The following is a 12,269-nucleotide window of genomic DNA, read 5'->3' on the forward strand; positions in this document are numbered from 1 at the left end:
ATTTCAGCTGTCAATCAACATAAAGCTGATCTGTGTGTGTGTGTGGGGGGGGGGGGGCTTCTAGTAGACTATTGTGACACCTTGCCCTAAAGCCTAAAGAATAAATGTGGAGTGACACCAGAGGTTTAGCACAGGTTTAAGCAACAACCACCACCACCACCCAAGCGGACCGTCCTGATTGTACCTGAAGGAAGCCTCACTTTCATGTGATCAAGAGACATAGAGAAACAGTGAGAGAGAGCGAGACTAAGAGAGTTCGGCCAAAATCCCGCTGTAAAAAGTTTGACCTGTCTGTTTTTAAAAATGTTACATTTCAGCTGTCAATCAACATAAAGCTGGTGTGTGTGTGTGTGTGGGGGGGGGGGGGGGGGGTTCCAGTAGACTATTGTGACACCTTGCCCTAAAGCCTAAAGAGTAAATGTGGAGTGACACCAGAAGTTTAGCGCAGGTTTAAGCAACCACCACCACCACCACCACCACCACCCATGCTGACCGTCCTGATTGTACCTGAAGGAAGCCTCACTTTCATGTGATCGAGAGACATAGAGAGACAGAGAGAGAGAGCGAGACTAAGAGAGTTCGGCCAAAATCCCGCTGTAAAAAGTTTGACCTGTCTGCTTTTAAAAATGTTACATTTCAGCTGTCAATCAACATAAAGCTGATCTGTGTGTGTGTGTGTGGGGGGGGGGGGGGGGGGGGTTTCTAGTAGACTATTGTGACACCTTGCCCTAAAGCCTAAAGAATAAATGTGGAGTGACACCAGAGGTTTAGCACAGGTTTAAGCAACAACCACCACCACCACCCAAGCGGACCGTCCTGATTGTACCTGAAGGAAGCCTCACTTTCATGTGATCGAGAGACATAGAGAGACAGTGAGAGAGAGAGAGACTAAGAGAGTTCGGCCAAAATCCCGCTGCAAAAAGTTTGACCTGTCTGGTTTTTAAAATGTTACATTTCAGCTGTCAATCAACATAAAGCTGGTCTGTGTGTGTGTGCGTGTGTGTGTGACAGATGACAACCACACTTACAGTATTGTACACTTCTGCTTTCAAAATGCATCTTTTTTTTTTACTCAAATGTTTGATAAAACAAGATGTGGGCACATGATGGACTGGACAAAAGTGACAGTAAGACACAGCAACATATACACAGGTTGGAAAGTTGACGGACAATACTGTTGCTATATCAATGTGTTTCCTGCAACAAGCATTGAAAACAATAGCCTCTTTGTAGCAAAAGTGATAGAATTCATTTCCCATGGGCGAGCTTGTGAGAAACAGCACCTAGTTCTTAACTAGACGGTCCTTTAGTGCTGAATAAAACTGCAGAGACGGTGACAGATGGTAAAACCTTAAGACTCGCGACAGAGAAATGAAAATGTAAACTTGAGCCTACACCGTATCACATAACCTGACAAAAGACCGTGTTCCCGATGGCTTCTACGGGCTCTGAATGCATTCTTCCAACAGTCAATGGGATGGGGAGGGCTTAGTGGTCATGCATAGTGCGCTGCATTACAGTACAAGTGGTGATTGAGCTCAATTCTAGTTTATATTTCGTTAGACAAGTGCAGACAGATGGCGAGGACGGCTACTTTGGAATACAAAATGAGATGAGACGTTTTAACATGGCTGCATTTACAGTGCATTTACAGAGACGAAATGACACTCCATAATGAACTTCAGCGATAATGACAAAACCCAATATGCTTTTCCACCTAAAAAAGCAATTTTCTCTTATAAATAATTTGTCTTTTACTGCACACATTATTCCACTTTGAAAGCTTATAGACCGTAGAAAAATATCCCTTTGGCACTTTGGTCGCTGTAGAACCGTTAATAACAAATAAGTGACGAGCCATGCTTTTGCCTTTTTCAAATCCTTAAAAAACACAAGTATAAAAAGCCATAATATATAAATATAAATATGTACAAAACAGGCACTCGATTGAAGGAGGTGAACAAATGCTGGTTTTTGACGTTTGTTTCTACAATTCTTTTGGGGGGATATTGGCTTGTAAATCAAATTCAAAATAATATGTGTTGCACCTGAAGCAGAGAGACAGAATATTACAGATGCATGATGGGATGCGCACAGAATATGATTTTCTGTGACAAGAACAAAGATATGAGCGGTGGAAGCAAAGTGCTACTGTACAACAACTGTGTGCGTTCTCTTGCTACAGCTTTCCACAGAGAACACGGAGAGATGGAAAGCAGGAGAGGCCACAATTAATCACCAAGAGGAAGATGCAGATTCTTGTCACCTTCTCTGGGCTGTTCAAAAATATACAGAGGCAGTGAAGAACTGAGCGTGGTGAAAGCTGAGAGGGGATAGGTGGCAGAAACAGGCATAAGAACATGTGATGTGGCTGCAAAACGAGGGGGGGGGGGGGGGGTGGACAAAGAAAAAACATGGCCGCAGGTGCTTCTGTGTTAGGCCTCAGTCCCAGCAGGGCCCTTGCTATAAAACGTGAAGATTTTGCTCAGGAAGTACAGTACAGTAGACAGCCTGGTGGGAAGATCTATACAATTCAATAATGCATGGAGCGCCTGGATTTCATCTTTGGGGTCGTGGTGTTTAGCCTCTTGTCTTCTCCGTAGTCTCTTTGCTTCACTCGGCTCTCCAATCCTCCTCTAGCCCTCTGTCCCTCTACCAGGGGCCCTTGACCTGCGGGCCCTTGGGGCTGTACTCTACTGGGTGGCTCATACAGTCTCCGGGGTTACACCGGCCGTCGTTCCCCTTCGATCCGGTCGATCCAGGTGGGCCTGGGATCCCGGGAACGCCCTGCTGGCCGACGGAGCCTGGGGGTCCCATCTTGCCATAGCCCTGGGGGCCGGGGACACCTGGTGGAAGAAATTAAAGATGTAGCCGTGGTAGGAACATCACACGTTTTTTTTTACACCAAATCTGTGCTGTGCCACAGCTGCTCTGGTACTAAAGAGTACACAGCCTGACAGCCAGTTGTATGAGACATGACTTTTGAGTAAAATTCTATATTAAACACATATTTCTATGTATATTTTGACACATCTGCCACACAGCTTCTAACAGTGAACTGTCACTACAGTGATCACTGCAGCACTGATGAAGTATAGCTGGGGGACGTCTCTGTTGGCTGCCACTGTTCCAGCAGTTATCACATGAAGATGAGCTTCACTGTTCATCAGACTAGCAGAGAAGGTGTTACTGTACCTGGTGCTCCTGGAGGTCCTGAATCTCCCATCTCCCCTACACCCTTATCTCCTTTGTGTCCCTGGGGTCCTCGTGGTCCTGCAGACAGAGAGTCACAAATGTCACCGTTTGTTGATGACGTCAGCTTATGTCACTGTCCTGGTATGACAGATCTGAAAAAGGCCACTGGTATCACTGAGACTGAAAGAATTGGCTCACCGGCGGGTCCCAGGGATCCTGGCCGGCCCTCTCGGCCGATCTGTCCCGGGAGACCGGGCGCACCCGGACCCCCCTGTCTACCTGGAACTCCGTCTTTCCCTGCGGGCCCGGGCCGCCCGGGGGAGGCTACCGACTCCGGCATCTGCATGCGGGACAGGTAGTAGGCCATTCTCTCTGGGGACGGAGAATAATAGAGCAAGCAATCACTGCACAGTAACAAGCACAATGCTGTCCCACAGAGGACAGGCTGAATAATACATATCTGTCGATATAATAAGAATCAAATCATGTCTGCAGAGGATACAGGTGGCTGTAGCCTGGAAAGCACAGCGTGATGTGCAGTAAGCATTCACACAGAGATGAGTCATTCTGGAGACGGACACGCGCTCTCACCATCAAAGATCTTCATGACCTGCTGGCGGATGAAGCTCTTGATTTCATCATAATTGACGACAGCCTATAGAGGGAGAAAAGAAGATGAGAAAACAAACAAACAAACAGATGGGAAACGTTAATCAATGCAGATAATTAGAAAATGCATTATTTACACGAGCAGATGGAGCTAGCGGTTGCCTCTGGACACTATATATCACTCACTTCTCACACTAAAGTCACACATTGCGTGATTTGCATACTGTACGATGAAAAGATTCAAACATAAACAGGCTGGCAGCTGTGCAGCAAGTGTAGCGGTATCTCACATCATTTCCAGGGGACCCTGGAAGTCCGCTGGCCCCGGCGGGGCCCGGTGAGCCCGAGTTGCCTCTCTCCCCCCTGGGTCCGGCTCGGCCGATCATGGGCTGTGCGTCCTTGGAGTGGTAGCCTCCACCACCAGGGGGCCCCGGCCTGCCTCTCTCGCCTGGAGAGCCCCTCTGACCTGCGGATCCTGGCTCACCCTGAAAGAGAGAGGGGGGAGGCGTAGTAAGTGTTACACAGTATATAAGAGAACCCTTGTATCTTCATGGAGACTGGACACATGATTAAAAGACAAATCTCAGCACCCCGATTTGATCATGTTTACATTGGCTACCTTTTAGATTCAGAACCCGAGTTTCAGAACTGGCTTTTTAACCCCTCTATCAGCAAAATTGCAGCCTGTCATCTCAAACGAGGTCAACATTGATTGTTCCGATATCTAGATGGAGGACAAGATGTGATCAGATCTTTACCACCAGGGTTCCTTTACTTTGGAATGACCTGCCTTAGGAGCTCAGGCTGGCTAAATCTGCATCATCTAATAAATCACCTCTTAAAAACTCACTTTTATAGACTTGCTTTTATGTAATGATTTATTATTGATTGTCGTTGACCTCGCTTTTATGGTTTACTTTTACGTTCTTGACTTGATTTAACATTCCTTACCTTGCTCACATTACTTTTCCCGCTGATTTCATCTATCCGCCTTTTCTTTTTAAATCTAATATGTTTTTCTTGCTCCTTTGCAGCTGTGTTTGCCTAAGCGCTAGACACATAAAGATTAGTATTAACCCAGAACGGGAGCGGACCCTTTAAGACAGCCTTGGGCTACATCGGTATCACTTCCCACACATTCGCTCTGTGTAAATACACTCAAAACAACAGCCGGGCTACATTAGCGACAGTGATTTATCGAGGACAAAGCCGAACCATAATGGACGTCTAATGTTTACACGTCACCGATGGACAAGCCGCTCTCGAAATAGAGAGGAGGGAGAAGAATAGGGGGGCCCGTTTGTGTGTCTCTCTCCTCTGTTCTCTTCTGTGTAGCTAAAACCCTGACAATGCTGCGCTGTCAGCGTGACAAATAGCCTCATCTAGCATCTCTGCGCACGCTTAATAGCATTATCCCACAGCCGCACAATATCTCTATCACTATATCCACCTACTGTAAGCTGCTGTGTCTGACGACACATGCCACAGGCTGTGGCTATACAGTCAAGGACCCATAATAAGAAGGATGAGACATCACTTACGTCACAGCGTTCAAATTTTGCATTGGGGCCAGTTCTATTCAAGTGAATGGGGCAGGCAGGGTAAGTCCCACTATAAACCATCATATCTGTGTCGTTTCACCTTTGATTGAAAAATGCTTCCACCAGATTAAAGAAAACACGTTATGTGATTTGACTGATGTCCCATTTGGTCATGTATCATGTTAGCGACGGTAATCTAGCTTGGACCAAATAGGCATAGGGGCTTGAGTTGAGCTATGCACCTGCTGTAGAGAGCCATGATCTGTTTGGAGACCAATAATAAGGAAAACTAACGCACATATTTAGATTAAAAAAAACAAAAAACAAAACATCCGTCAACATCACATAATGTGTTTTCTTATGGTGGCGGCATTTTTCAAACAAAGGTGAAATGTCACAGATGATGGTTAATAGTGGGACTTTCCATGCCCGCCCTATTCACTTCAATAGAACTGGCCCCAAAGCAAAATTCGAAACGATGTGATGTGAGTGATGTCTCTTCCTTCTTTAAAGGTTCTTTGGCTACAGTGAGTGAGTGAGTGAGTGAGTGAGAGGCTGGCAGGTGGTTTTGCGTGGGGGGTGATGTGAGGTGAGGGGGAAAGAGGGGGCCAGCAGGAGGGTCAGCAGGGCTAGTGAGCTGATGACTGTGGCAAGTGCGCGCGCTGAGTGGGCAGTAATGGAGAGAGCGAGCGTGTTCAGCACCACGGTGCACCGGCCCGGGAGGCGGAGCTCCCCGAGCCGAGACGGACCGGGAAAGGCTGCGTCTAATACAGTCTGTGGGGGCAACGGATGGCTGAGGCATGACGCTCTGCCGGACGACACACACACACACACACACACACACACACACACACACACACACACACACACACACACACACACACACACACACACAACTTCCATTACCTATTATTTTGTATCAAAACTAATTAGTTACGTTACTGCCCACACACACACAACCCTTCTGAAAAGGTGACATACAACCTGTTTAGCCAGCTCCTTTTAGAACGGAATCCACTCTATTGGAACAATAATTAACCTTACAGAGGCAGTCAACTATCAGCCAAACTGCATACTTTTAATTCATTTGCCTACTTTGGACACACAAAAAAATGCGTTCTGGCAACGCAGTAGTGTCTGCACTTTGTTTTAGCACTGTGCCAGCGCTGGAGGAGGTAATGGAGTAACTTTGTACTTACTTGGATTAGTAACTGTAATATTATTACTGTATCGGAAATTGTAATCCCTTACACTACTCGTTACTGGGAAAAGTAATATACTATAGTAATAGTATTAGTGAGTAATATATTACTGCCCAACACGGCTCACACCACACTGGATCTTACCTTCTGACCTGCCTGCCCGCTGTCGCCTGGTTGGCCCGCCGCTCCCTGTCAGAACAAAGCCAAAGGAAATAAATAAATGCATCACTACACAAATCTCCACTCCATTACACTTTAATGGGGACAAGCAGCACGGCCGGACATGACTCACATCTTTACCAGCTTCGCCGTCACTGCCTGGCTCTCCCTACAAGACAGACAAGGAACAGTCTGAGAGACTGGCTGGGAAGCGGTGTGGAGGACAGTTCATTTAATTCACTTTCTTTGGGTGTCAAATTTAGAAACAGACACATGTACTGGGTACTGACCATGGGGCCTGGGTGGCCGGGTGGTCCCGGGGGTCCTCCCGTCCCTGGGAGACCCCTCTCTCCTCCCTGGCCCTTATCTCCCTTTATACCCTAGAGGGAGGGAGAAGACGGAGTATTCAGATTCCCTACTATTGTTTCCTCTTTTGGCAGCAGAGCAGCCATTGTGCCCTGCTCCACAAGCAATGTATAGCTTACAAGGCACATTTCCATAACCAGACACTTTCTCCTATCTGTACAATGTGAATAGCTAGCGATGCACACCTGCGCATCCATTTCAACCTGGTAAATCTGTAACGCCAGATGCCAGATATCCTTATCTCTGTTCATTCAATTGCAGTATTATTTTCAATCTGTTTGGTTGTTGTAATCATTTGCTGTAATTAATTATTGAGTTTTTCTTCTTTCCATCTTCAGCGCTCGCCATTTATCGTATTCTTATCTCTATCACATTTTCTGCTGCTGCAACAACCCGATTTCCCCACGGGGAGCATTAACGATTGGGCTAATCTAATCTAATCATAGAATCCATGTTCGTTTTAAAATATGAGCGTGACACGTTTCAGAGCATCTCTCTCACCATTCCTGCCGGGCCAGCAGGTCCCGGGGGTCCGCCTGGCCCTGTGGGACCCTGTCGGGGGGAAAACACACAGCGGTTACTACTGCCGGCCCGACATACAAACGCATCATATTATCGACAGAGCAGAGATGGAAAGAACTCGGGTCACAGGCCCGTGAACTCACAGCGTGGCCGGCGGGTCCGGGTCGTCCCAGAGCTCCTGGGGTGCCGGGGTCGCCCTGGAAAGGTCACAGAGTAAATCAATCTTAGGGATCCCCGAAGGTTACACTAGCTGTGATGTATAAAACATAGGGCTTCACATTACAGATGTGTGGTCTACTGTCCATCCAAATTCACCTGGCCTAGCGATAGAAAACATACTCACCTCCAGTCCTGGTCTGCCTGCCAGGCCAGGTGGACCCGAAGGTCCAGCTTCACCCTGGGTGGATGAGACAATAGAGATTAAAGAGGGAGGGATGGGGGGGGGAAGGTATTTTATACTGATGAAATTCTGATGATAATACGCTACCTGGAGAATGCCACACCTAAGCCCCTGGAGGGTTTTTTAGGCAATTCTCCTGCACATTCAATGCTGATTATATATTGTATTTTTTGTAATTGTTTTTATATGTGTAAATAAACAACAACAACAACAACAACTGTCAGGTGAAAAAAAGCGGCTGGTGACTACACATGTATCAGAGGAAGCATGTGTTGTAGTTTACAGCTCTCCCCAGATTGACAGAGAGGGTGGAGCATAATATATATATATATATATTATATAAGTTAAAGATCTTGATGTCATAAACGCCCATTACTTTAGTATCTTTCATGGTGACCGCATGCTAGTAGGCGTAAATATACATTTCTAACCAAAAACACCGTCAGATTTTATGAACAATCCCGCTCCTCCACATTGCCTTTCTCTACCTGACTCATATTCCATCCATTGGTTTAGACTTTTGAATGATTCCCGACAGCATTCTGTCCCACCACAACATCCACAAGGATGTCAAAGGATGTAAACATGCCATTTCATGAGGTCTTTATGATAAATTAAGCAGTTTTCATATGTATGAATTCAATGAGAATAGGCTTGTCTCAATGAATTCAATGAGCCTAGCAGACAAGCAGACAGACTGATAGTGTACGTAGACAGACGGACAGACAGACAGACAGACAGACAGAGAGACAGACAGACAGACAGACAGACAGACAGACAGAGAGACAGACAGACAGCAAGAGTTGCTGACTAACCTTCGGTCCGGGGAAGCCAGAATGACCCTTGATCCCTTTGAATCCCTGAAGAGAGACATCAAAGACAATGAGGTTGGTCTTGTATCAAAATTCACACAGTACAGACATACTGCCACAGTACAGACAGACTGCCACAGTACAGACATACTGCCACAGTACAGACATACTGCCACAGTACAGACAGACTGCCACAGTACAGACATACTGCCACAGTACAGACAGACTGCCACAGTACAGACATACTGACACAGTACAGACATACTGCCACAGTACAGACAGACTGCCACAGTACAGACAGACTGCCACAGTACAGACAGACTGCCACAGTACAGACAGACTGCCACAGTACAGACATACTGCCACAGTACAGACAGACTGCCACAGTACAGACATACTGCCACAGTACAGACAGACTGCCACAGTACAGACATACTGCCACAGTACAGACATACTGACACAGTACAGACAGACTGCCACAGTACAGACAGACTGCCACAGTACAGACATACTGCCACAGTACAGACATACTGACACAGTACAGACAGACTGCCACAGTACAGACATACTGCCACAGTACAGACATACTGCCACAGTACAGACAGACTGCCACAGTACAGACATACTGCCACAGTACAGACATACTGCCACAGTACAGACAGACTGCCACAGTACAGACAGACTGCCACAGAACAGACATACTGACACAGTACAGACAGACTGCTACAGTACAGACAGACTGCCACAGTACAGACATACTGCCACAGTACAGACAGACTGCCACAGTACAGACAGACTGCCACAGTACAGACAGACTGCCACAGTACAGACATACTGACACAGTACAGACAGACTGCCACAGTACAGACAGACTGCCACAGTACAGACAGTCTGCCACAGTACAGACATACTGCCACAGTACAGACAGACTGCCACAGTACAGACAGACTGCCACAGTACAGACTGACTGCCACAGTACAGACAGACTGCCACAGTACAGACATACTGCCACAGTACAGACTGCCAAAGAACAGTCTCGCATGTCTGCGAAATGACACACCTCATGGGGAAACCACACACTGAGGTACACAGGGAGAGAAAGAGAGGGGGGCAGAAAGAGAGAGAGAGAGAGAGAAGAAAGAGAGGGAGGGAAAGAGAGACAGGTAAATTCCTTTCTTCCTTGAAGCAGACTACAGTGTGTGAGTATCACTGCTCCATGCCGGGGACATGAGGCGGACAGGATGGAGATCTTATCAAAGATTGGAGGCTAGGAATGGAATTAGAGCAGTTTGAGACAGGGTCAGGTGACAGGTCAGCAGCCACCTTCTACACAGCTGACAAGACTCAGCCAGCATACTAATGCAGACAGGTAAGAAGCTGTAACACAGGTGAGGTGAGCGGAATGCCAACTTGTATACAGTGGCGTTGGTGAGACTCAAGCATTAGGGTGATCATACGTGTCTCATCTTGACTTGAAACTTTCCTCCACATTTGTCTGAGTGCAAAACATGCACGTCGCCCTCTGAAGAGCACAAACTAACTATGTTCAATGGTGCTCTCCATAAACATTTGATTTGAATAATAGTTTGTTGTTTGTGGAGTCTCATTTCTCAGGACAATGCAGTAGAAGTAGACCAACCAAAGCATATCCTCAAAAACAAACCGTGAGATATAATGATGCATCAATTATGTTAAGGTTCGCAGGGACATAACATCATGGCAGCTTACGTAGCTTCATTTCTGGATGATTTTGCTGCTTTGCTGCTTTAAACATTTAAGTATGAAAGAGACTGATATAGACAATGCATTAAAGACTTATTTTGTTATTTGGTACTTCCCAGAAACACACAGAATACCATCTGTGTAACTGAGCATACATGCTTTCTGACTAGATATGAGATTGACCTTAACAAAATAGCCAAGTTCAAATTGATTAAAAACAGCCGATTTGACAGAAGGAAGGGACCAGATTTGGATAGCAAGACATGTTTGCCTAATAAATAAAGGGCTGATAAATTTCTGCCTAGTTCTTGTGTCTAGCTCTAGAAAGAAAGAAAGAAAGAAAGAAAGAAAGAAAGAAAGAAAGAAAGAAAGAAAGAAAGAAAGAAAGAAAGAAAGAAAGAAAAAGAAAAAAAAAACATTGGCTAGTAGGACTAAACTAGCCCATGTAGAGGTCAACAGACATACTCACTGGGATTCCCCTTGGTCCTGCTGGCCCTGGAATGCCTGGCTCTCCCTGATAGAGAGAAACAACAGATATACAGCCAACAGTCCACTAACTGTATTGCCCTTAACTTTACCACTACAATGTTTGTTTGGCCATTCTGTTTGGCGATGCCTGTGTGAGAAAAGTCTTTTACCCGCAACCCTGGTTTTCCATCCTTGCCATCGCCTCCCTCAATGCCTGGAGGCCCCTGTCATCGCAAACACAGACAGAAAGGTCTGATGAGAAGAACCCTCATAACTGTCTACACACAGTATTCACCCATTCTGGAGACTGGCAAACTCAAACAAATGATATACGATGCATATACCATCAGTCCTGGGGAGCCGGAAGAACCTCGTGGCCCGGTTGGTCCCTGAGAGCCCTGGGACCCATCATTGCCCTGAGAGAGAGGAAGAAGTACAGTTATGTCCTCATGTCCTTTCTACCAAATCATTTCCACTACAACTAATGATCATTTTAAATCTAAAAGATCATTAGAAGCAGCTCAAAGTGTGATGATTTGCTCTTGCCTTTTCAGCTTTGAGCCCTGGGGGCCCTTCTCTTCCAGCTTTGCCAGCGGGACCTGGTTGACCCTGAAAGTAAACACAACAATACACAGAGCTCAGTTACTGCACCTTTTTTCAAACACAACCATCTAGAGCTGAGCGATGACACACCTGCAGGCCTGGGAAACCTGGCTGTCCTTGGAAACCCTTGAAAGAAAGAAATAGAAAGAAAGAAAGGAGACATTTATGGTTTATTATCCTTACTATGGAAGTCAAATAGTCAGCGTTTTGCTTTATGTGTATGTAAGCCATGTTCTTACCTGCTCCCCTTTGGGTCCGGCGGGCCCTGCTGGCCCTGTGTCTCCTTTAATGCCCTGAAGACCAAGACCAACATCTCATTTGTCAAACAGCAGCAAGACATTGAACTTTGAATGGATACATCTAGGCTAGAAGTCAGGTTATGGCAACATGTTCTGACACCGTCTAACAGAAATAACAATGATGACACACTGACCTGTGCGCCAGCCTGTCCTTGGTACCCTGGGGTACCAGGGGGACCCTGCAGTACAGAAAGAAAGGTTAGCCAAGAATATCAGCTGCGGTTGTTTTTTTGCTCAGCACATTCGTGATTAGGGCTGGGTATTGGCAAGGACCTCACGATACGATACATATCACGATACATGGGTCACGATATAATTGTATCACGACACATTGTGATACGATACAGATTGCGATCATATTGCAATACTCT

General features: G+C 46.2%; 1 protein-coding gene across 8 annotated transcripts in view; it reads right to left on the reverse strand.

The window, feature by feature from the left end:
* Positions 1–1,011: 1,011 nt before the first annotated feature.
* Positions 1,012–12,269, reverse strand: part of col16a1 (collagen, type XVI, alpha 1) — an 88,037-nt gene continuing 76,779 nt past the window's right edge. For all 8 annotated transcript variants that reach the window (XM_083646520.1, XM_083646522.1, XM_083646525.1 and 5 more), the window contains 19 exons: positions 12,033–12,077; positions 11,839–11,892; positions 11,690–11,725; positions 11,543–11,605; positions 11,341–11,412; positions 11,167–11,220; positions 10,998–11,042; positions 8,810–8,854; positions 7,938–7,991; positions 7,738–7,791; positions 7,574–7,624; positions 6,997–7,086; positions 6,840–6,875; positions 6,692–6,736; positions 4,095–4,289; positions 3,787–3,850; positions 3,394–3,567; positions 3,196–3,273; positions 1,012–2,846 (listed from right to left, as the gene is read on the reverse strand). In XM_083646520.1, the coding sequence (XP_083502646.1) occupies positions 2,653–2,846; positions 3,196–3,273; positions 3,394–3,567; positions 3,787–3,850; positions 4,095–4,289; positions 6,692–6,736; positions 6,840–6,875; positions 6,997–7,086; positions 7,574–7,624; positions 7,738–7,791; positions 7,938–7,991; positions 8,810–8,854; positions 10,998–11,042; positions 11,167–11,220; positions 11,341–11,412; positions 11,543–11,605; positions 11,690–11,725; positions 11,839–11,892; positions 12,033–12,077 (1,449 nt within the window). In that variant the 3' untranslated portion in view covers positions 1,012–2,652. The remainder of the gene's footprint in view (positions 2,847–3,195; positions 3,274–3,393; positions 3,568–3,786; positions 3,851–4,094; positions 4,290–6,691; positions 6,737–6,839; positions 6,876–6,996; positions 7,087–7,573; positions 7,625–7,737; positions 7,792–7,937; positions 7,992–8,809; positions 8,855–10,997; positions 11,043–11,166; positions 11,221–11,340; positions 11,413–11,542; positions 11,606–11,689; positions 11,726–11,838; positions 11,893–12,032; positions 12,078–12,269) is intronic.

Source organism: Poromitra crassiceps, assembly GCF_964638095.1.
Source record: "Poromitra crassiceps genome assembly, chromosome: 11".
In the NCBI taxonomy this organism is placed as follows: Eukaryota; Metazoa; Chordata; class Actinopteri; order Beryciformes; family Melamphaidae; genus Poromitra; species Poromitra crassiceps.